At 33.5% G+C, this 23126-nt stretch overlaps 2 protein-coding genes across 3 annotated transcripts; both read left to right on the top strand.

Annotated features, from left to right (window-relative positions):
• The first annotated feature begins 352 nt into the window (after positions 1-352).
• Positions 353-2386, top strand: LOC132635109 (probable aspartyl protease At4g16563). Its single transcript, XM_060351344.1, has 2 exons — positions 353-1494; positions 1632-2386. The coding sequence occupies exons 1-2, from the start codon at positions 516-518 to the stop codon at positions 2084-2086; spliced, it is 1434 nt and encodes a 477-aa protein (XP_060207327.1). The 5' UTR covers positions 353-515; the 3' UTR covers positions 2087-2386.
• A 9263-nt stretch (positions 2387-11649) lies between these two features.
• On the top strand, positions 11650-21805 carry LOC132638159 (phosphatidylinositol/phosphatidylcholine transfer protein SFH11). 2 transcript variants are annotated; one of them, XM_060355132.1, is made up of 12 exons: positions 11650-11757; positions 18056-18438; positions 18541-18640; positions 18875-19141; positions 19391-19468; positions 19981-20082; positions 20169-20218; positions 20302-20410; positions 20532-20612; positions 21220-21342; positions 21428-21469; positions 21543-21805. In XM_060355132.1, exons 2-12 carry the CDS (start codon positions 18071-18073, stop codon positions 21612-21614), a joined length of 1392 nt encoding a protein of 463 aa, XP_060211115.1. In that variant the 5' UTR covers positions 11650-11757; positions 18056-18070; the 3' UTR covers positions 21615-21805. The 2 variants fall into 2 exon arrangements, with proteins under 2 accessions (XP_060211115.1, XP_060211114.1); XM_060355131.1 differs by lacking the exon at positions 11650-11757 and adding an exon at positions 11764-11903.
• The last annotated feature ends 1321 nt before the right edge of the window (positions 21806-23126 follow it).

Below are 23126 nucleotides of genomic sequence, written 5' to 3'. Positions count from 1 at the left end.
ATCATTTAATAAATTAAGTAGTTAGTAAACTCCATATTATATTAATGAGCGTGATTTTACAAGGTTACATTTGTTACGGGAGGAAGGGATATTATGATATGCGCACTATCTATTGAATGTTTTTGTTATTTTTGTGTCTTTTAATTGCTTGAATTCAAATAAGAAGCTGGACGGAAATTACACTGCTTGGTTTTCGGCTTTGGCAAATGGTAATTGGCCCTCCTTTTGATGTACTATTATACTAAAAGATTATGGAGTACTATTTTCCTCACATAAACCTCTCCTAAATCCTCACCAAACCAGTAGCTTCGTCCTCTTCTCCTCTACCTCCCCTTTATAAACCCTCTCTTCTCTTCCACTCTCTTACATGCAAAAGAAAACAAAATTCAATAAAATATCTCTCTCTCTCTCTCTGTCACTCTTATATGTACATAAAAGATAAGGTCGAGTACCTAAGTTTCAGCTGTACATTCATTTGAAAAAGAATACTCTGTTTTGCTCTGTTTTTCCCAACAATGGCTTCTTTCTCTGTTTTTTTAACTCTTTTAACTTTCTTCTCACTATTCCTTTTCTCTTCAGCGAAACCATTAGTTTTCCGATTAACACATTCATTTTCAAGAACCCAATTCAACAGTACTCACAATCTCCTCAAATCCACGTCAGCTCGCTCCTCCACGCGCCTCCACAACCACCGTCACCCTCACCGCCAAGTTTCCTTACCTCTAACACCAGGAAGTGATTACACGCTCTCTTTCTCGCTTGGTTCTCAAACTATTTCTCTTTACATGGATACTGGTAGCGACGTCGTTTGGTTACCTTGTCATCCATTTGATTGTATTCTCTGTGAAGGGAAATATAATCCTACCTTTATACCTAACCCTGGTCCTATTAATCTTACCACAGCTAAACCCGTCACGTGCAAGTCACGTGCTTGCTCTGCAGTTCACTCTTCGTTGCCTTCTTCTGATATCTGTGCTATAGCAAAATGTCCACTTGAAGATATTGAAATATCAGATTGCAAGAAATACACGTGTCCACCTTTTTATTATGCTTATGGTGATGGGAGTTTTATTGCGAAATTATATAGTGATGAATTGTCTATACCTATGTCATCACCGAACTTAATTTTGAAGGATTTTACGTTTGGTTGTGCTCATAGTGCACTAGGTGAACCTATTGGTGTTGCTGGTTTTGGACGTGGTACACTTTCTTTACCAGCTCAATTAGCTAATAACAAACCGGAAATAGGAAATTATTTTTCTTATTGTTTGGTTTCACACTCTTTTGATACCACTAAAGTTCATCGACCAAGTCCGTTAATTCTTGGTCGTTATTCAGTTGATGAAAAAGTGAAGATTTACGATGATTATGCTTATACACCAATGCTGGAAAACCCAAAACATCGATATTTTTATTGTGTTGGACTTGAAGGAGTGTCGATTGGGAAAATCAAGATTCCGGCACCGGCGAGTTTACGGCGAGTTGATGGTAGAGGTAATATTCTTATTCGAAAAGGTTTTTTTTTTCGATATTTCTTTAGTATAGTTTTTTTTTTTTGGTCTGATTTATTTTCGTTCAAGATTTGAATGTTAGCTTTCTCGTGATGTACTGATTATTTCGATTTCTAACAGGTAATGGCGGTATGGTGGTGGATTCTGGTACGACCTTTACGATGTTGCCGTTAAGGTTTTATGAGACAGTGGTAACTGAGTTCGACCGGCGTGTCGGACCGGTTTATAAAAGAGCGAGCCGGGTTGAAGAACGAACCGGGTTGAGTCCGTGTTACTATTTGGATAAGGGTAGTTCAAATGTGCCACAATTGTTGTTACATTTTGCGGGGAATTCTAGTTTGGTGATGCCTAAGAGAAATTACTTTTATGAATTTTTTGATGATGGGAAAGTGAAAAGGAAAGTTGGGTGTGTGATGTTGATGAACGGTGGTGATGAAGAGGAAAGTGGGCCAGCAGGGATATTGGGTAATTATTTTCAACAAGGATTTGAGGTTGTTTATGATTTGGAAAAGAAAAGAGTTGGATTTGCAAGGAGGAAATGCGCATCTATGTGGGATAACTTGAACCAGCACTAATGTGCGTCTTTGCTTAGCTGATCAAATTTGACGCTGACTTTGACTTGTTAGTAAAGTCAAATAGGGTCGGGTCAAGGATAATTTGAGAATAAAAGTGTTTGATATTTTTTTTCTTTCTTTTCTGTCCCATATGTTATTGTATAGTTGGAGTCTTGGTATATATGCAAAAATAGGAGAAGAGGACGGAGGACAAATGAATAAAATGTGGGTGTAAATTTTTGGCATTTGTATTTGTTAATTATTTTGTAGATTATATGCACTTTTCAAAATTTGAAGATTCTGATGGTGTTTGCTTGTGTAGTTGGTCAATGGCATTCTTTTGGAAAACTATTCACAAATTCTTTAAAACGAAATCAATCAAATGCATTAGTATGAAACTTTTTAAAGAGTTTATTTTCAGAAAAGTAATTAAATAGGAAAAGGGACATTTCTTATTCAAATAACTATGTGAAAAGCATACAAATTCAATTATTGGACATCTTCAACACTAAGGAGACGTTTGGATATGATTTAAAATCATGGCATGGTTTGAAATCATGATTTGAAATTATATTTGGACATGTAATTTAGATATTTAAGTTGTATTTTTTTTTATAGACATAAAAACTCCACAAGGTGTGAAAACTATCAAAACATTCTTAATTCTTATATAATCTTACCAAATGATCAAAGTTATAGTTCATAATAAAATTAATACGCTACTAGAAGGCCTTTCTAAAAAATACATTAATATATCAAATTTTAGTTAGTAATTTAACACGAATAGTAATCTTTCCACATGGTAGACATAAATAAATGTTGGTGAAAGTTAATGAGGTTGGTAAATGATTCGTGGAAGTAATTGTTAAAAATATTTACCAACTTATAGGTCTTTTTTTATAAAATATAAACTTATGGGTCAAGTTTAATATTTAAATTTTTTGAAATCATTTTGAAACCCCAAAATATGCCTTTTTGGATGATTTGAGATTTCAAACCATGATTTGAAAGCATGAGATGAAATACATATTCAAACGCTAATTTCATCTCATGATTTTAAACTGCATATCCAAACGCCAACTAAACAATGACAGCTTCTGCTCGTATAATAATTTTTCTCTACTTTTTTTTGAAAAATGCTAAATACTGACTCAGGTACAAAATCACATGCTCACGAAAGTGTAAGAATTTTGCGAAATATGCATTTGTTGCAACTTCAATTTTTTTCGTTTTGTACATGTTATTTCTTACCAAATATCTACTCAAAAGATATAAGCAAACGGTAAAAGATCACTTACCGTACACCAAAATTTATGCATATTTAAAGATATTATCTAGTGCTTTTAGAGTTTGAACTTCGGTTTTAAGGTCTGCAATCCAACAAAAAAGGATGGTTCAAACGGTCAACATCCTTCACTTCTAATCCTAAAATTGTGGATTTGAGTCACAAAAAAGCAAATCAGAGCACTCTTGAGGAGAGGTAAAAGGAAAAAAAAAGAGGATTTGCAAGGGATACAAATTGAATTGTTGAATAAATGTAAACCATTGGAGTACTCACTGTTGTCTGCTTTATTGCCAAATAAGTATGATTTTGTTATTTCAAAGCTTGAAAAAACATGCAATGTGTTATTGAACAAAGCCAAGAAAAATAAATAGAAAACCTCACATTTTAAGGGACATTCCTCTAGTGTAAAAAAATGTAGGGACCTCTCTCCTCTATTTGAATGTGTCATTAGGAAACAACTTAAATTTCCCTTTTTCTTTTGCAACACTAAGTAAGATTAAAATAATATTTAAAGGTGCACTTCCAGTCAAATATTGAGAAATTTAATTTTCTTAGTTTCCTTTTCGAAAGTTCAAGTTAACAGAAATATTTTATTCAACTTCAAACAAGTGGAGTACTACTATTATTTTCCACTTTAATTTCGATATACTCTCTCCGTCCATTTTTACTTATTCTGTATATTAAAAATAAATGTCTTCTTTTATTGGTCTAGTTTGAAATATTAAAACAAAATTTAACATTAGTTCCTAATTTATCCTTTTATATTTATTTATTTTAATTCTTTTTATTTATTAGAATCACTTATCAGTACATTTCTCAAAAATATTACATTTATTATATTCAAAGAGTGGTATAGTAAAACTTCATTTTATTTTTGGCTCCTTAATAGGCTTGTCAAGTCAATACATGACAAATAAAAATATACTAATATAATATATACTCCTTCCGTCTCAAAAAATTTATCGTCCTTACTAAAATATTTATCGTTTTATTTACTCAAGATAAAATTAAATAATTTTTTCTTAATTTATCCTTGTATTAAAGCTCTTCTTAGTTAATACATTTCTTAATTTTTTAGAATAAATAAATTCTTTAATTGGTGTGTTCAAGTTTAAAATCTCGAATATTTTGAACGGGAGAGTATTTAATAGAGTTGGAAGAAGAGCCAATGAAGCTTTGGACGTCAAAGAGAAGAAACACGTGGCAGAAAAAGACAAAGCAGCCGCCAATGGTATTTCTGCTTTTGCAGAAACCTGACGTCAGTATCGGTAGTTTGTGTGTCCAAAAGTGGCCCAAAAAAATTAAAAACGTGTGTGTCCGCTCATCGCTTAGCTGTCTCCCACTCTTGTTATTGGTATTTGGTGTATTTTCTTTATTAACCATACGTGTGCACTCATTATTATTTCTAGATAATATATTTCCTTTCTTTCAATCATTTTCTTATTTGTTTTTTATACTCACGTACTGTCCCTCTCTCACCACTGTCACCAGTTCTCCTAACAAAAATGTTCGCATAAAAGATTCTGCTTACCTAAATTAATACTGCCTCCGGATATTAAAAAAAAAAGCCTACTTAGCTATCTGTATTTTTTAAGAAAATATTATCTTCTTAAAACAAAATTAATTAAACTATCTCTAATTAAATATATATTAAAATTTGATCATATAACACTTAATGAAGTAAATCTAAAAGAACAAGGTTGCTTTCTTGATTTGATAGGTAAACACATTTTTTTACCCAAAAAAAAAGGCTAAGTGAATATTTTTTTATACAGAGGGAGTACTTTTTTATTTCATACTCCCTCCGTTTTCAATTTATATAAACCTATTTCTTCATTAGTCAGTGTAAAAAAAAATGATTCATTTTTATATTTGAAAATAATTTGCCTTTATGCAGCGATTTATTACCACACAAAATATATGTGTTTTATTTAAAACCACAAGTTTAAAAGTTTTGTCTTCTTTCTTATATTCTGTGTGCAATCAAATAAGTGTTGGGATCAAAATCAGATGGGGTCATGCGAAAGCTAATAACTGCAAATCTCAAACGTCGATAAATTAGATGACAAAAAGAACTATACTAAAATAAGTAAGAACTATACTAAAATAAGTATAATATTATTATATGATTTGGCCAACTGACCTACTTATAAAAAACTAAAATAAAAGCATAAAACTATTGAGAGAATAATCTCCCCTAAACAAAACTCTTTAAAGACTACATTGTGAATGCTATTATATTTTTTCTGTGAAGGGAATATGCTCAATTTATAGAAGTGCAAAACTTCTCTTCCAAGAAAAAATATAAATATGGTAGAGTACTTTTCTACAAAAGAAATCCTTTTTGAAGTAAAACATATTATGGTAAAATTCAAATAAGTTAGGAAATTCAAGATAACCCTAACAAATGTCCCCTTGGCCTGAATTTTCTGGTAAAATAATCTTGATCCTCTTTCACACAGTCTTATCACTGCTACTTGCCATGGTTAAAAACATGGTTAAAAATATTATGGGTTAAAAATTAGTTTAAAAATATTTTGCTTTATTTTTTAATGATGTAGCAGCAGGGATGTTGAAAAATATGGTTGGAAATTCATCTCTACGTGTAGCACTGCGGATAAAATTCTTATTATTGTGAAATTTGCGTTGCAGCTTAATTTGCATCTGTCTTCAATCTCGTTCAACCATTGATTGAACCATTGACTATGTCATCACTTATTGAATTCATCATTGACTGAACCTGGCGTTGATATCACTTGTTGGATCATTGATTGAACCTGACACTGATACCACTTATTGAGATCAAAATCACAGGGCGTCATGCGGAAGCTAATAATTGCAAATCTTGAACGTCGATAAATCAGACGACAAAAAGAACTATACTAAAATAAGCATAATATTATGTGATTTGGCCAACTGGCCTACATATGAAAAACTAAAATAAAAGCATAAAACTATTGCGATAACAATCTCCCCCTAAACAAAACTCTTTAAGGGCTACATTATGGATGCTATTGTGTTTTTTCTTTGAAGGAAATATGCTCAATTTATAGAATTGCAAAACTTCTCCTCCAAGAAAAGAGATAACTATGGTAGAGTACTTTTCCACAAAAGAAATCCTTTTTTGAAGTAAAACACAGGGAGTATATGATTTTTTTTTTCAAATTTATTACTCACTTCGTCCTAATTTATGTGAAGATATTTGACTAGACACGGAGTTTAAGAATAAAAGAAAGATTTTTTAAATTTATGATGTAAAATAAGTCATAAGTAGTATTTAAGTGGCTATAAACAAAAAGTTTAAAGTTAAATTATTACTAAATATAAAAATATTTTTTTTATTAATTAAAGATATAATGGTATCACATAAATTGGGATTAACAGAAATCTAAGAGAATGGCATTTCTAACATTTGAACTCCTTAAGATTCAACTTTCTATTTTACTTTTTGATAATTCACTTTCATGTTCATATAATCATGAAAAATGTCCGGTAATGAGGATTCGATTCATTTTGAACCCTCTTTACTACTACATCTAGAGCATCTTTCTTTATGAAAACAGATTAAAAAACTAACATATGTTCAAACAAATTATTTTTACTCTATTTGTATTGTATATTTTCTGACGAAGGGGACTTAATAAAAGAAACACCAAACATGTAACTTGTTATTTGATAAAATCGGTTTATCACTTAATGCTTATATAATATAAAACTAGGCATAGACAATCCTATGTGGCACCTCTCTATGACCTCCATTGACATTTATCCTTTTTCTCCTTTTTTTTTGGCTTTTTCTATTTATGTGCTATATTAAAAAGTTCAAAAGCCATTTATGTGTTCGGTAAATGGGTGCTCCAAATTAAATGAGTATTTATTGTTATATTAATACATATTTTCCCTTCTTTTTTCCCCCAGTTATTGCATCCCATTATACCCGTTTCATTTTGGGAAGTTTCTATAACATTAATTATATTTTAATAGCTCTTAAATAACCTTTAAGTGGATGGTTCATTTTCTTTCTCCTTGTAAGGTCTTTAGATGTCCCAAATTTGGATTCACTTTGTGTTAGTAACCGATCTTAATAGAAAATAGAAGATGTAACATTTTCACTTTCTCCTTTACCTTATGTTCATTTGAAAAGTGAACAAGTCATAAATTTTTAAATCAATTGTGCAGGTGCTCGATATTTCTTTTGTGGATTCTAAGTCTATTGCATGACAACGACGTATCACATTTGTCTCATCAATGTAGTAAATTTTTGGTCAGAGTTCCATATTCATTTCCCAATTTATTTTGTTTTATTCTTTCTCTTCTGTGTTAATCCATGTCCATTTCTACATTTTTTGTTTCATTTGCCAATTTACTTTTGTTCTTTGTTTTCTTTGTGTTAACCAATATCTCCATTCGTCGTCTTTATATTAAGTTTGTCTACATGTAACTTAATATTAAGTTTGCAGACTAAAAAATGTGACTCCTGAATTGTGGAATATAAAGATATCAAGCGGCAAGAGTTTAATTTGTTATAGAGTACGTTGGAGAAGGTGAAATTCGATCTTTGTCCACTTTTTAGTTATATTGAAGCATTATTCATGTATTTGTGAATTGTGAACTTCATTCACTAAAGAAATATGCTCACACTACAGTTATTGATGATAAAAACATTCGACGAAGTACTCCGGAAAATAAAGTCGCAACGGAAAAATCAATCAAGATATATATGGTGATTGATGCCACTTACAAAGGCAACAAATTCAAATACATTAGTCATAGTTGTTCTCGGAATACTGCGATGCACAAATGTTATACAAATAGCTGAATTTGATCGTGCAAGACCTGTGAAGAAGGATTAGTGCTATATTTATTTGGAATATGTGAAAGAATTCATTTTCTTTTTCCTTTTCAACATTTTTTCCTCTAGCATGTTTGAAAATTTAAGTTGTTGAATATTCAATATTGTTATACACTTTTTGCTCCTCTTGACAATAATGACAACTCTAATGGTGTTAGGCGGATTTTTTTTATTTTTATATCTTAAAAATATGAAATAAGAGCTAAACTAATTTTTATATGTATATATTTTATCAAATTCAATTTCAATTAAATTTGTAAAAAGAACTATATTATTATTTTTTATGAGCGCGCGAAGCGCGAGTAAGTTTACTAGTGCTTATATAAGCTTATCTTAAATTAACTAACCCAAACAGACTCTTTTTCATTTTTCTTGAGAATGAATTGTTAACTGGGGATTTGGTGAGAGGCGGGGCTCATAATGTGTTTGATACAAATATACATTAGCTACGATTATCAACTATACTTGAAAGATATCACTAGCACTTTACATAATTTAATCAAATTGGTACAATTGTTAAGAGGGTTAAGAAGTAGAAGAACTTGAAACCAATTTGACATTCAAGGATAGAGCTTAATGGTGTGAAGTAATAAAAGATTATGAAAGACAAGGGTTCAATTAATCTTACACTTAGCGAAAATAAAGAAAGGTGATTTATTTTGTACTTGCCTAAAATTTGATAGATAAAAGTTAAAACTACTCGTTATATATCGAGCGAAAGTAACAAAAAACCATCAATATGCATTGGCCAAAAACCACCATTATTAAAAATAAAAGTAAAAATAAAAAGATTAGATTGCCAGCTTGCTCCTTTATTTTATTCTCATTCCAACAAACACAAAGTAGATTCACAATTGAAAGAAAAAGGAAAAAAACAAAATTAATTTGTAGTCCATAACCAACCATTACAACTACAAGTATCAATGATTGGCTGTCTTTGCTTGAACTCACAGCCATTTGAAAAGTTTTGAAAGAATGCTTCATATATATGATATATGTCATGAATCATCATGTAGAGCTAAATTCCAGTTGTCTTTTTAAGATTTATCTGTTGCTTGTGCTTTTTGGTAGGGAGCCATCTTTGTCTGTAATGGCAACAAAAATAAAAGTTGTCACAATAAACTGGAAAACAATGGCTTAAACACAACCAAGTGGTTCAACCATTTTATTCCTATTCTTATAAAGGTCACTTTATTTTGTCAAAAAGGAATAATAGGCATTGAGTAAATCCCCTGAATTGAAGATGCTGCAGGTAAGAAAAAAAAATAGAAAGTGTCTCACATCAAGTACTTTTAATTGGTAATGGTGGAGGTCAAGAATTCTAATAAAGCGATTCGAAAAGTATATGACGTTACGCCTACTTAAAATAATTTTTGAACTATCTTTGTTAGTATTAACTAAAAGTGTTTGTCAATAGGAATTGAATAGATATATTACTTTCATCCTTTTTGCCCAATATAATGATGAAGTGAATTCAATTGAACACCTTTCCTTACATGTGGCTCTGCCACTGGTTGTAACAAACTATTTGTTGATACAACCAAAGAAGTGGATGCACATATGCGAATTGAACATTCATCTATCTATTCCTTTGTCTCAAACTATATACAATATAACGTACACGCGATTCTATATGTATATAGTAGTAACAATACATAACTAATTACTGACTTAAACTCTTGAATCGATCTGTAAATTCAAGACATTTTTAAGAAACTGCTCTTCAAACAAACATGAAGGTTTGGAGAATATTTTAAAATCTACCTTTTGTAGTATGCAATTCAAATACTAACAATTAAGTTGTAGAATATGTTGCAAATCACTTTAGAGGTAAATCACAAGGAACTTTCAACTATCATCATGCTTTCTAATATTAAGTTTAACACACAAATATGTCCTTAGATACAAACTAAACTTTTGAATCATTGAATTCTTAACCAGCAATAATTGGAGCCTGGAGATTTCCAATTTCTATGGTTCTAAATTTATTAAGGGATCACACTCAATACTAGCTTTTCCACCAATTTATGGATTTTGTCTAGTAATTGCTAGGTCCCCATTATTGAATACCAATCCCTTTGCATATTCTAATAGATCAAAGAACAATTATACATGTACAACAAACTTGTCTTGGTCAAACACAAGATAACAAAAATTGATGTCTATTGCAATGATTGTGATGAATAAAAAGTTACACTTTAATTTAAAAAAGAAAGAAAAAGAAACTAATTACCTACCACTTAGATACCATGAAAATTAAAATAGCCAAAAGTTTTCTCCGGTGGATCCTAGGGACTTTTAAAAAATCACGAAATTTGCTGTTAAAACATCAAGAATAAAGTTGTTACGAAAAATGTTTAAGCAAATAAACTGAGAACAAATAAGAGAGACGTATTGGTTAATTAAAAATTATTGTAAGAAAAAAATCTGTTCACGGGGAATTAAGAAATCAATGCACCAACTTAATCATTGTGTTGGTTAGCACCTACATTTGAAACTTTTTAATTTTTCCCACCACACTTTGGTTCCCAGCTACTGTCAAAGTAGTTCATCCCTTAACAAAGGCCTAAAAGAAAGGAAGGAAAATCATGAACCAATAACTTTGATGGGCCGAAGTAAGATCTACTTTTCAGGTGTGATCCAATAAACACGATCCACTTCAAAACTTAAATTGGGCCGAGCCTCCTTTGGATAGGTTCAAAATGGTCCCTTAAGTGTTCTTCTAAGTAGTAGTTTTGATCTTTTAATTTTGACGAAAGTATTTAATAAATTCTGGTTATTATATCTAACGGAAACTACAACATGCCGAATGTAGTCTCACAAGTGGGGTTTGAAGAGGTGGGGTGTACACAGACCTTACCTCTAGCTTTATGGAATAAAACAGTTATTTACGATAGACCGAAAAAAAAAAAAAATTAAAACCAAAAACATCAAGAAAGCCTTTAGACACCAGACATAGAAAAGAATAGCAAACTATGTTTATAGAAAAGTTACATCATACATCAGAAATATCAAAACAATCGAAAAAATTGCACCTCCAATGTTAAAAATATTATTTTAAATATGTTTTTCCCTTCAAAATTCATATTTAATTTAACAATCAGAATTTGTTAAATACTACTACTATTTTGACATGCCAAAAGTGATTATTTTTGACAAACTTAAAATATTAAAATTGTTCAGAAATATATTTAACAGACCATTTTAAAACATTGAGTGATCATTTTTACCGTTATCTTCAAGTGCAAGTAGCTAAAGAAACACACAGTTTCATACTTTTCCTATCAGTGTTACACGTTTCAGAATCAAAATATGCGTTACTCTCGGATTAAGAAAAGGTATTTTGTGCCTTTTTGACACCAATGTTTCTATTCATTGTTTATTAGTATCATCATCAACGTCAATGGTTCTATTCATTGTTTATTAGTATCATCATCAACGTCAATTCTACCTTTTACTTGTTGTACTAATACTAAATACTAGCAACATTTAAACCATCGTTAGCTGTCATTAATGTTTCCCGGGGTTTTCTTGACAGTAAAACATTCGAAAATAGTAAGTATTCGATTCCAAATAGTCACAGAAACTTCTTTCCTTCAATAAACTCAATGCGCCCTTTTATCTTTTCTTCTTCATTCTTCAAACCCATCATTTCTTCAAACCTTCTTTGGGATTCATCATTCTTTTCTAAAATTTTAAAGGTAAGTTCTCTGTTCTTACCATCTTTCTTTTTAAAATTCTTGATTATACTTGTTTTATGTTTGATTATGCTTATTGTCGGGTTTATGGTGTTTTGCTTAATACTATCCCAGAAGAGAAAGAAAAAATCTTCTTTTTTCCTTGATAATATTTACATTGTGTATGGTAAAATGTCTTGTTATAGTTGGATTTGATATCAGTGTTTTCAAGGGTTCTTGGAATTTTTGCTCCTATTAATTTATTCCCAGTAATGTTGTATGAGAGTGAATGTTGGGCCTTTAAAGCATGTATCCACAAGATGAGTGTCACATATATGTGATTGTTAAAATGGATGCGTGGATACTATAAGATTTGATAAGATTAGAAATGATCTGATCAGTCAGGAGGTGCAAATAGCTCATATAGAGGATATAATGAGGGTGTGTCGCTTGAGATGGTTTGGCCAGGGCCGGCTCAACAAATTTAGTGGCCTGAAGTTAAATCTGGATGAGAGGCTTTTAATCTAATTTTCTTAAAATTATTTGAAATCTATATTTTTTAACTTTTTGAAATGCAAAGTTAATAATGGTATTTTGATAATCAATTTTTTCGATAATTCTTTATCAAATTAGCTTGAAAAATTTCTTCCGCAAATGTCACTGTTACATGAAATATTAACATTATTCTATAAGCAATATCGACATTTGAAAAAATATCAAGTCTTTTATCTCATTGAATATATCAATTGAAATATTATCTTCTACTTGTACTATTTTTCTTAACACTTTTACTTCAAAAAATTAGTCGAAATCATCAATATCTAAGTGGCTATTATGTTTTAAGGTTTTTTTGAGGCTAAGGCGATCCTTTTTTTAATTTTGAATAGTCCAAATATATTTCTCATCACCTATTGATCTCAAATTGTTACCACTAAATAAAAAGTTCAAAATATTTTTGTACGCTTTAAATTGTTTAAGTTTGTTTTAAAATTTTCTTTTCTTTTTATTAAAAAATTATATATTTTTTACTTTAAAATACTTATTTTCTTAAAAAAATTAGTGCATAAACTTTTAAAATGGGGCCCCAAAAAAAGTGGGGCCTAAAGCATGAGCTTTGGATGCCTTACCCAAGAGCCGGCCCTGGGTTTGGCCTACGTGTTACGTAGGCCCCAGATGCACCAATTCTTAGATGTGAAAATATGATGATTTCAAGTGCTGAAGGAGGAAGAGTTACACCTAAATTTACATGGAAAGAAGTTATCCCAAGATTCCAAGATATCTAGATATCTTGGAATCCAGGTAGATCTAGCAAAAGATAGAACACAACCGAAGTTGAAAATTCATATAGGTGATACCAACTAGAAGAGAATCCGCGACTTAAGTAGCACAGAAAAAGAAAAGTTGAACCAAAGTAGTACAAAAAAAAAAAAGTACATTAATAGGTTTCACGCAAAAAATTCGTGCGTGAAGCAGCACAGTTTTTTTTTTTTTTTTTTTACCTTTCAAATCACATTTTTTTCCATACTTTGGGCAAAGATTAGTCATGTTTCAAAACCTCAAAATATTAATATTTTATATAAAACTTAATATCTTTTTTTTGCGTACAATAATGTCGGCTCATTACATCAAGTCCACCTAAACGTTTGGATCGCCGTTTTAGGGGTTCTAAAGTGCCTCGAAGTAAGTTTTGAAACTTGTCATATTTATAGGGTTTTGATTTAAGTGTTTTATTATATTTGAATGTACAAATATAAATATTTGATTTAATAATAATTTATCCAATATGAGAGGTTTATACTAATTAAAAAATAATTCATTCCATCTAATTACAATACTAATTCAAAGTAATACAATAATAAATTAGAATAATAATACAATCTTCAAGTTCTAGAGGCTCTATTACTTCGGGACGTGCTTGTACTACCACGGCCTTGTTGCCTACACGAACGCTTGTCATGGCCATATTGCTTACAGGTAGAGCACTTGCGAGAATAAGTTCTTTCACTAACATCCATTTGATTGGGTCTACGACTCAGTGAGTTAATGCCCAATTTCTTGATGTAATCCTTGTTAGCAACCATCGAAAACGGCTCGTTTGGCCAATAAGCTTCATTACCAAATGGGTGGAATTGACCGGAATATGCTCTAAGGTAACTGTGGACCTTGTATTCCCCCGCCACATAACTTGTTACCGTTTTTGTCATTCTCTCGAAGCACTTGACAGCATGAGAACACGGCATGTGATACGTTTGCCACTTACCGCAAGTGCATGTTCTTATTGCCTCATAAACGGTATGCACGTTTCCACCCTTACCATTGTGATAACCCGTCCTAACTTCATACACATGTTGAATTGGGTCATACTCGGTCATTTGGTGATGCTCACATTTTTTTCTATAATGCTCCATATTTTTGAAGGGCTTTGGCATCCATGTCCCGCCGTCGGCTAATATCGCTCTAGCCTGCCGGTCCTAACAACAAATCGCTCCACAACCTGCTTGAAAGTCATTCTCACCATTGCGGTGACAGGTAGTCCTCGAGCAGATTTCAGCAAGCCATTGAAAGATTCTGAGCTGTTTGTTGTGAGCATGCCCCATCTTTTGCCTCCATCAGCATGAAGCGTCCATTTTCAACTTCGAGCTTCATCAACCAAACATATGCGAGTTCATTCACTGCCCTGATCAGATCCATTTTTGCAGCCCATTTTCGTTGTTGATGCTCCATCGCAGCCCTCCACATCAATTTGTTTAGAGTACCATTGTGAAACGTTGATTGAAAATTTGCCTTCAAACGCCTTAAACAATAGCGATGGTAAACAAAGGGAGGCTGCCACCCCGGTAAATTAGCCATATTGTGCAATATGCCTTTATGACGATCAGACAACACACATATGCCGGTACGATCCTTAATAACATGAGTTTTCAAATGGGTCAAAAAGATCCCTCATGTGTCGTTGCTCTCGTTAGCGGCAATTGCGAAAGCAAGAGGAAATATTGACCCATTGGCATCCATTCCTATTGCAATTAGGAGCTTGATGTCGTAGGCACCATATACATGCGTACCATCTATGGATATCACTGGTCGGCAGTGAGCAAAACCATCAATGCATGGTTTGAATGTCCAAAATACGAAGTTGAAGATTTTACCCTCTATAAGTCGCCACACTACAACAGTACCATTATTAAAATGTTGTAGATCTGCCATATACCTTGGCAGCGATTGAAAAGAAGTATGCCAATTTCCAAAGACCATCTCAAAAGCGCGTCTACGCCCGAGAAATCCCTTTCTGTTGCTTATAGTTTTACTGTATAGGGTTTGAACATTTCGAATACAATCTTTGATGGGGATCCAGCACAATTTTAAAAAACCAACATTTAGTAATGATCTTTTAATCGATATAAGACATATAATGTACTAGGTAGGATAAGTTACCTTGGCGTTTCAGCAACGTCTTTAAGTAATACTTAAGCAATCATGTTTGTATCTAAATTATAATGATCTGTTCGATTTTCTTCCATATCACAAGTGTGTCTTTCGCGGAATTTTGTGATAGCCCACATACCATCAGGCTTAACAATTCCCCGAAGCAACCACTCACAGCCTTGATACCGTCGTTTACAAACTAGTCTCCATATCTTTGTGTTTGACTGATCAACCTTAAACTCCCTCATGTACTTAAAACAATAAATTTTGACAGCCCGTTGCAACGCCTTTTTGGATGCGAACAACATTCCCTTTGCAAGGTAGCATCGATCTTTGTTGAGATCCTTTGGTTCAATCCAGGTTTTTTGGCGACTATCATCATCTTCTCTTATGAAGACAAATGCATCATCACGACCCTGCAGGCTGTCAAGATAAAGGATATTATTAGAATGCCGGTTCATAACATGCTTTCTGTGAGAAATGACGGTGGGCGGTGGGGCCGGTTCATAACATGGCTCCTCGTCAATCTCATCAGGAGATGGGTTCACAGGCGCAGAGGAATGAACCTGAAATAACATATAAACAATTTAATTTAGATTTATTCAAACATAAACTTGAAATAAATAAATAATTAATAAATTATATAATTTTATTGTAAAAATCAAACCTGTGTGTCGACGGCCTCCTGAGATGCCTGGTGAGAGGGCTCCTGAGCTGGCTTCTCAACGGTCTTTTGAGTGGGGCCCGGTGCAGGAGATTGGTCCACAGGCGCAGAGGAATGAACCTGAAATAACATATAAACAATTTAATTTAGATTTATTCAAACATGAACCTGAAATAAATAAATAATTAATAAATTATATAATTTTATTGTAAAAATCAAACCTGTGTGTCGACGGCCCCCGGAGCAGGAGATGCAAATGGTGCCGTATCAAACACGAACTCCTCGAACATGGAGTCGTCGAAGTGCAGCTGTAGGACACCCTGTAGATCACGAACCGGCCGCTCAACCTGTGGATTGCGAACTGGTGGATGTGGAAATAAAGGCCAGGGCACATAATCTGAAAAAGGGTCCGGTATATACAGAGGTGTCTGTGAAGTCGACGACCGGGAATGAGAAGTCGATGGGATATCTGTGGTCGCCGGCTGGTAAGAACTCGGTGGGATCTCTGAAGTCGCCTCATCACCTCTGCCAGCCCTACCACCTCTACGACGGCTACCAATTCCTCTGCAACCACGACCACCTACTGCCCTAGGTGGGGCAGCGGGAACACGCTCATGAAGACGCTCAAAGTCATGTGCCTGTCTCATACTAGCCTCGGCAAGATCAATCATCCGTGCTGCATACTCCGCCGTCTCGAGGGCCTCCATACGGGCAGTGCTCTCATAGCGCATCGTCTGAACGGTCCGTACCAGCGCCTCGTACCCTTCTGCGAGAGCTACATATCCCAGGCCATTTGAACGACGCCTAAAGGGGTTGCCAATAATGATGCGAGTGATCCGCATGTACCACTCCATGTACACATGGATCGGAGTGTCATGTCCGACCACCCCTAGGCTCGTCATCCTCACATCCCAACTCTGGACCTGATGCTGCATATATAGTCGCCATGCATCATCGACGCCCGCACGCTCGTCCCTCGCATGGTGGTCATGCTCCCAAACCGTAGCCGCTGTTATATTCTGTACATACCCAAACTGCCGTAACATGTGATACTCAATGATATCCATATGTATCAATGGACACCGCGACATCCACATGTGCTGACCAGCCTTACAAAACGCTGGCAGCTGATCCAAAATATGATCATACGGCGTACATATAAAAGCCTGTAAAAAGAATTGAACTAGTTAACAATCAAAGACTAAAATAGTAGCTATGTGGTCTAGCGTGTGGATCTAAAATATGAACATACCGTCTGCGCCGTCATGCGGTCTAGCTGATCCCTAAACGGGAGAAGGCTGTGATGAGTCTCCGCACGTCGGCATACGCCTCGCGACCATCTCCGCGCGTATGACATCGGTTTTTTATGGTCCCATTCACGCACTAAATTCATGCGTGAAAGGCAAAAGGCGAACTTGCTCTTTCACGCATGAAATTAGTGCGTGAAAGGAGGATACTGTATTTTTGCAACTTACTCCTTTCACGCACGAATTTTTTGCGTGAAAGGGTCAAAGTGCATTTTTGCAGTTTGGTCCTTTCACGCACGAAATTCGTGCGTGAAACCTATTAATGTACTTTTTTTTTTGTACTACTTTGGTTCAACTTTTCTTTTTTTGTGCTACTTAAGTCGCGGATTCACTAGAAGACTAATGCTTCCTAGAAAAGTCTTTTGTAAATTAAAGAATCTCCTAGTGTTAGATAATGAGCATTGAAATATTATGAATTAAACGGAGCATCTATATGATATTGAGGATTCATATTCCTGACCCCAACTAGCCTGGGATGGAGGCATGATTGTTGTTGTAGTAATTTATTTTGATTTTTTTTTTCCTTGTCAATAAAGGTTGCTGCTGTCTCATCTTCTTGCAGTATATTGGATTGTCCAGAAATCCAATTATCTTGTTTCATCTCAATTCTCTTTAAACTTTGTTGAGTTCTGAATTTGATGGAAGCTTAGATATGAACCGCTGCTTTAATTGTAATACCATTATGGCAACCTATTTTTGGAAGTCCTGTAAATTTAGAAGAGCCTGATTTGCTTGATTTCATTATTTGCAAACTGCAAAGTGATTCTGTTGTTTCTTTACAGTTTAACTAGCCACACATGCATACATCAAAAGAAACCTTTAAGGAAATATTAATTTCCGCTGGTTTTAGAGGGAGCAGACGATCTCTGAGTTCTAAGGAAGGACAGTCTACTAAACAGAAGGCCAAAATTCTCCATCCCCCTATCGAAACTTTTTGGCAGTTACCTTCAACAAAGGAGCGCAAGAGATCTACCAAACCAGAAACCGTGAAAACAATGATGTCATTGCCATTTAAGAAGGGAGTACAAAAGAGCAAAAGCTTGCAAACAATTCTTGAAGGATCACATGATCCTAAAGATGAACAAATTGTTGACTCATTTCGTCAGTTGCTTTTTCTTGAGGGTCAGCTTCCAGGAAAAAACAGTGACTACCATACACTTTTAAGGTATGCTTCTTTGATAATTTAATTGTTAAATTAGAAAAGCGAACATTTTCAGTTAGAAAAGTGAAGATAAATTGAGTTTGAAGTTCCTCTTTGCGAATACAGATTTCTTAGAATGAGGGACTATGATCTTATAGAGGCAAAAAATATGTATTTGAACTATCTGAAGTGGCGAGAGGAGTTTCATGTGGATGAAATTTCCGAGGTGAGTGCTTTTATGCTTGTATTTTGAAAGACAGTATTGTTAATAGACTCATTTGTCTAGAATTTCCTTTTAAGAAGGTTAATTACATGTGATATCGAAATGACTTTGCTTATGTGGCACAGTGGATTCTGTGTTGATAGGCATTTCGGATTTAATTCAACTTGATTGACAATTTGCTTTATGGTCAATAGCACTTTGATCCTTTATGAATTTTTGGGTCGAATGGTGCTGCAGGAACTCAAGTTTGAGGAATTCAATGAGGTTAAAATGTGTTATCCTCATGGCTTTCACGGAGTAGATAGATGTGGTCGACCAGTTTACATTGAAAGAATTGGAAGGGTAAATCTCAATAGGCTCCTTGAAGTAACTACGATTGAAAGATTTGTGAAATATCATGTGTATGAACAAGAGAAAACCTTGAACTGGAGATTCCCTGCATGTTCACTTGCTGCGAAGAAACATATAGCTTCCACTGTTAGCATCTTGGATGTGAAGGATGTGGTAAAAACCTACTTGTCCACTGTTTTATCTTTCGGTTATTTGATAAGAATATTCACACTTTATTTGTGACATTCGTGCTAGTCCATGTCTTCACAAATCAAACTTCTTTGATATAACTTGCCAGGCATAAATTCCATACATAGAGGCTCAGCACTTCCTAGAATTTTGTATTGCTGATAACAAATGGATGCTTAGATTTTTTATTCTTCTAAGAATCGCTAAGCTTAAGAAATCAATATTCGTTGACAGGGGATGTCGAATTTTTCAAAGCCTGCAAGGTATCTCTTTTTGGAAATCCAGAAGATTGACAGTCACTATTATCCAGAGGTATGTTATATGATGCAAGTCTGTTCTTGTCCTTCTTAAACATTTAAGTAATAGTGAGTGAAAAATCCCAAAAGACAAATTTCTTCAGTTGCCAGTGTTTCTCCTTATGAGAAAGTGGGAAGACAGAGCAATATATATTGGCATAATGGTAATTATGGACATGATAATATGAAGATATATGGTACAAGAAGAACGAATAATACACGAGAAAGATAATACTTCCTAATCTATTTCCTAGAAGATTAGTCAAATAGACGTTCTTGGCGATCAAGTTAGATCATAAAAGTCTTTGCCTTATGTTTAACTTGAATTCCCATCGACAGAATAGTATTATTTTCTGCTTCTTTCAGTGTGGTATCGTTTTCATATCTTTGTGGTTGATCAACTTTTAATGAACTTTCAAAGCTTTCTTCCTGCATGGTTTCTCTTACTAAAAATAGAGCTTTTGTTAATCAATCTTCTTCCCTAATCATTTACTTTCAATTCCATATCATCTATTTGCACTTCTACAGACGTTGCATCGCCTATTTATCATTAATGCTGGATCTGGATTTAAGGTCCTGTGGAAAGCAATCCGAACATTTCTTGATCAACGTACCCTAGCAAAAATTCAAGTACTTTCCTCCCTCTATATTTCTTGATTAATCTAAGGCCAAACGGGGAAGGAAATCAGACTTTACGATATACACCACAATTACAGGTGCTTGGGAGCAACTACTCAAAAACCTTACTTGAAGTTGTTGATCCAAGGTAAAGTTAAGCAACTCAACATTCATTTTCCCAATTTATGTTTAGCACCTGAATGGATCTTATGCATAAAATTGCTTCCGCAGTAATCTTCCAGATTTTCTTGGTGGTGAGTGCACATGTTCCGACTATGGAGGTTGCCTCTTTAGCGACAAAGGACCGTGGAAGGACCCTTCAATCATAAATATACTTCAGGTTTTCATCCGTGTTATGTTGATTTGAATTAAACGAGTTCATAGTGCTAATCAAAGCTTTATGGTTGGAACATCAAAGTATATCTGAAAGTGTTAAGAAAAACGTCACATTTTTTTTATAGGCAATGCATGGAGCCGAAGGAGAGAATGGCGATGAAGAACAGAATGGTTTTACTGCAATAGATTCCTTTGGTGGTGTTACCGTAAGAAATTTTAATTTCAAAAAACATCAATAAGTAGAGAACATCTAGGATAACTTTAGTTACAAATTTGTTAAGCCAATCTAAAATGACACAGTAGTAAATATATTTAGCTAAATATAGCCAACATGTGTGGCATGTGAAATGATATTAAGCCTTTCAAATTCCTTAGGAAGGCACACAATCGTTTTGCTGATATGGTTTCATTTCTCTAGCAACTTACAACTGACACCTGTTTTTTTTTTTTTTTTTTTGTTTACTTGTTTTCCTAATAACAAGTGTGACAAAATCGCACTACAAGAAAAAAAACATTTGCCAACAAATTTTTTTTCTGTTGCCATAGCATTAACTATTATTGCCAAAAATACTTTTTATAACAATAGTCAATACTATGACAACAAAATTAAATTGTTTGGCAACAAAAAAAAAAATTCATTTTTAAAAGTTTATCACATATGCCAACAATAAAACTAAGTTGTTGCTAAATATTGAATTTTGCCAATAATATTATTTATGTTGCCAAAGAGTTGTTGCCATTTCTGTACTTTCTTGTAGTGTCGCATAAAATATCTAAGAGTCGAGGGTCTCATATCGAGCTTTGTAAATGCAGCCGGATACTGTACTACATCTCAAGGATGTCTATGATGTTACTCCAACAAGAGATGATACATTTGGGCAGCCATTTCTACAGAAGATCCTAACACTTCAATGTGTTGTCGATGACACAAAATCGGTAAGTTGTTTCTTTTAATGGATTTCACCTCTTCCTGGTTCCTCCTTTGTACTAAAGTAAATCGATACGATGTTTTGCTACACAGAAAATCCAGGCATTGGAAGCATCACTTAAGATCACGAAGTCGGTTAGTATGAAAAGAATTGTACTGCTAATTTGGCTAGAAACAGAAACTAGATGATCATTGCTTTTTTCTTTAGGTGATGGAAGGACTTGGACAACCCGTGGAAGAGCTGAAAAAGCAGATTATAGTATCAAAGAGAAGGTCCTGAGTTACCAAATAAAGAGTTTTCAATTTTTTTTTTTTGAAGTTTCTTGGTGCTGTCGATTGTCTTTAAATAAAAAAGAGTGAATATGTTTAATAAGGCAGCTATATACAGACAAAATCCAAGTAAAAGAATAAGTTATCTTTAAATTTTTGTCTAGTGTTGCATCCTACCAATTAATGTATGATCATGTTTATGCATATTGTTGTATCTATAGCTAAATTCTTGCACCAAGGGTCCAACGCACATGAGCAATTGAAAAACTTTATTTTGAGCCTCATACAACAGACACTAGTTATGTGAGATTGACAAATATGATTTGATCATTTATTGGTCAGGTCATCCTCTTTTTTATCCACCTTTTATATAACGTAAATGTCTAAGTATATTAATTAATATCCCTGGATGTATGGTCATTGCTCATTTTGTTTTTATTTAATATCATACTTTTCATCTTATCATAGTAGATCAAATATTAGAGTCCCAAATATCATTAGAGTTTAAATTTTGTGAGACAACATTGACTTGCTATAGGAGGTTACCAACTTGTTCTTAATTTTTATTTCTTTAACTTAAACGGTCTTTTTTTTTTCTCTCTATCTTTCCTCCTATAATTCAAACCTTCCTTCTTCATCGTCTATCAACCCATCAATCAATTTTCTCTCTTTTTGATTTCTTCTATACCACAGTCTGCGTCTTTCTCTGCCATATATATACCTATCATTAATTTAGATTGTATACCAAGTATGTATTTGTAAGGAACTTTATCTTTTGCTGCTTGAAACAAGATTAAAATTCATTAGTTTTAAATAACTTTATTTCAACAAATTTGTACTATACCAATTTGCAGTCGTGCAATAAAGGATTGAAATTGTAATGAGTTAATAGATCCACTGCTTGAAAGTAAAATCTAATGCCCAGGAAATGCTATGCAAAAGGCCTAAGGAGAGTATTCTGCCATGGGAGTAATTTTGAGATAACGTTGAGAAGAAACCCAGAAAAACAAAAGATTTATATTACTAGTAAATAATTTTGGAAAAGGAAATAATTTGTTACCCGTACTACTAGGATACTCGCTTATCTTTATTTTAAATGCTAGTAATAATAATTATCTAAGTAGAAGTTACTGTAATTATCTTTAAATACACTTTTTCCATTTTTTTTTTTTGGAATTTTTGAAGTTGGATTTGGGGTTGGAGTGTGTTTGGCCATAGTTTACTGTGTATATAGAAAATATAACATCTCTAAATATGACTTTGTTGTAAAATTCTCACCTGCTTCTTTTCTTTTTACGACTTGTAGCACATGATGTTCAATGGTTGTTGTAATGGAGAGCAACATAAGTTGCCTCTGACCAGTGAAAAAAATTGTATGAATTTTAGGATAAAAATTGAGCAACATAAACACTTTTGGGGTAAAAATTGAAAACAGAAAAATAAAAATAAAGGTCCAAAAAGGAAAATAGAAAAAGTGAAAAATAAGGTTTTGGTTGTTTTCCAAATTTCATATATAACTTCA

The sequence above is a fragment of the Lycium barbarum genome, chromosome 4, assembly GCF_019175385.1.
Source record: "Lycium barbarum isolate Lr01 chromosome 4, ASM1917538v2, whole genome shotgun sequence".
In the NCBI taxonomy this organism is placed as follows: Eukaryota; Viridiplantae; Streptophyta; class Magnoliopsida; order Solanales; family Solanaceae; genus Lycium; species Lycium barbarum.
The sequence above is the reverse complement of the archived record's forward strand: the minus strand, read 5'-3'. Positions and strand labels throughout refer to the sequence as shown.

What these genes read in the sequence shown, in the direction of transcription:
- LOC132638159 (XM_060355132.1), top strand. Translation starts at nt 18,071, where the DNA reads ATGCATACATCAAAAGAAACCTTTAAGGAAATATTAATTTCCGCTGGT. An exon ending in GTACCCTAGCAAAAATTCAA is followed by an intron (nt 20,083 to 20,168) that starts GTACTTTCCTCC and finishes CCACAATTACAG; the next exon opens with GTGCTTGGGAGCAACTACTC. An exon ending in ATTCCTTTGGTGGTGTTACC is followed by an intron (nt 20,613 to 21,219) that starts GTAAGAAATTTT and finishes TTGTAAATGCAG; the next exon opens with CCGGATACTGTACTACATCT.
- LOC132635109 (XM_060351344.1), top strand. Translation starts at nt 516, where the DNA reads ATGGCTTCTTTCTCTGTTTTTTTAACTCTTTTAACTTTCTTCTCACTA. An exon ending in ACGGCGAGTTGATGGTAGAG is followed by an intron (nt 1,495 to 1,631) that starts GTAATATTCTTA and finishes GATTTCTAACAG; the next exon opens with GTAATGGCGGTATGGTGGTG.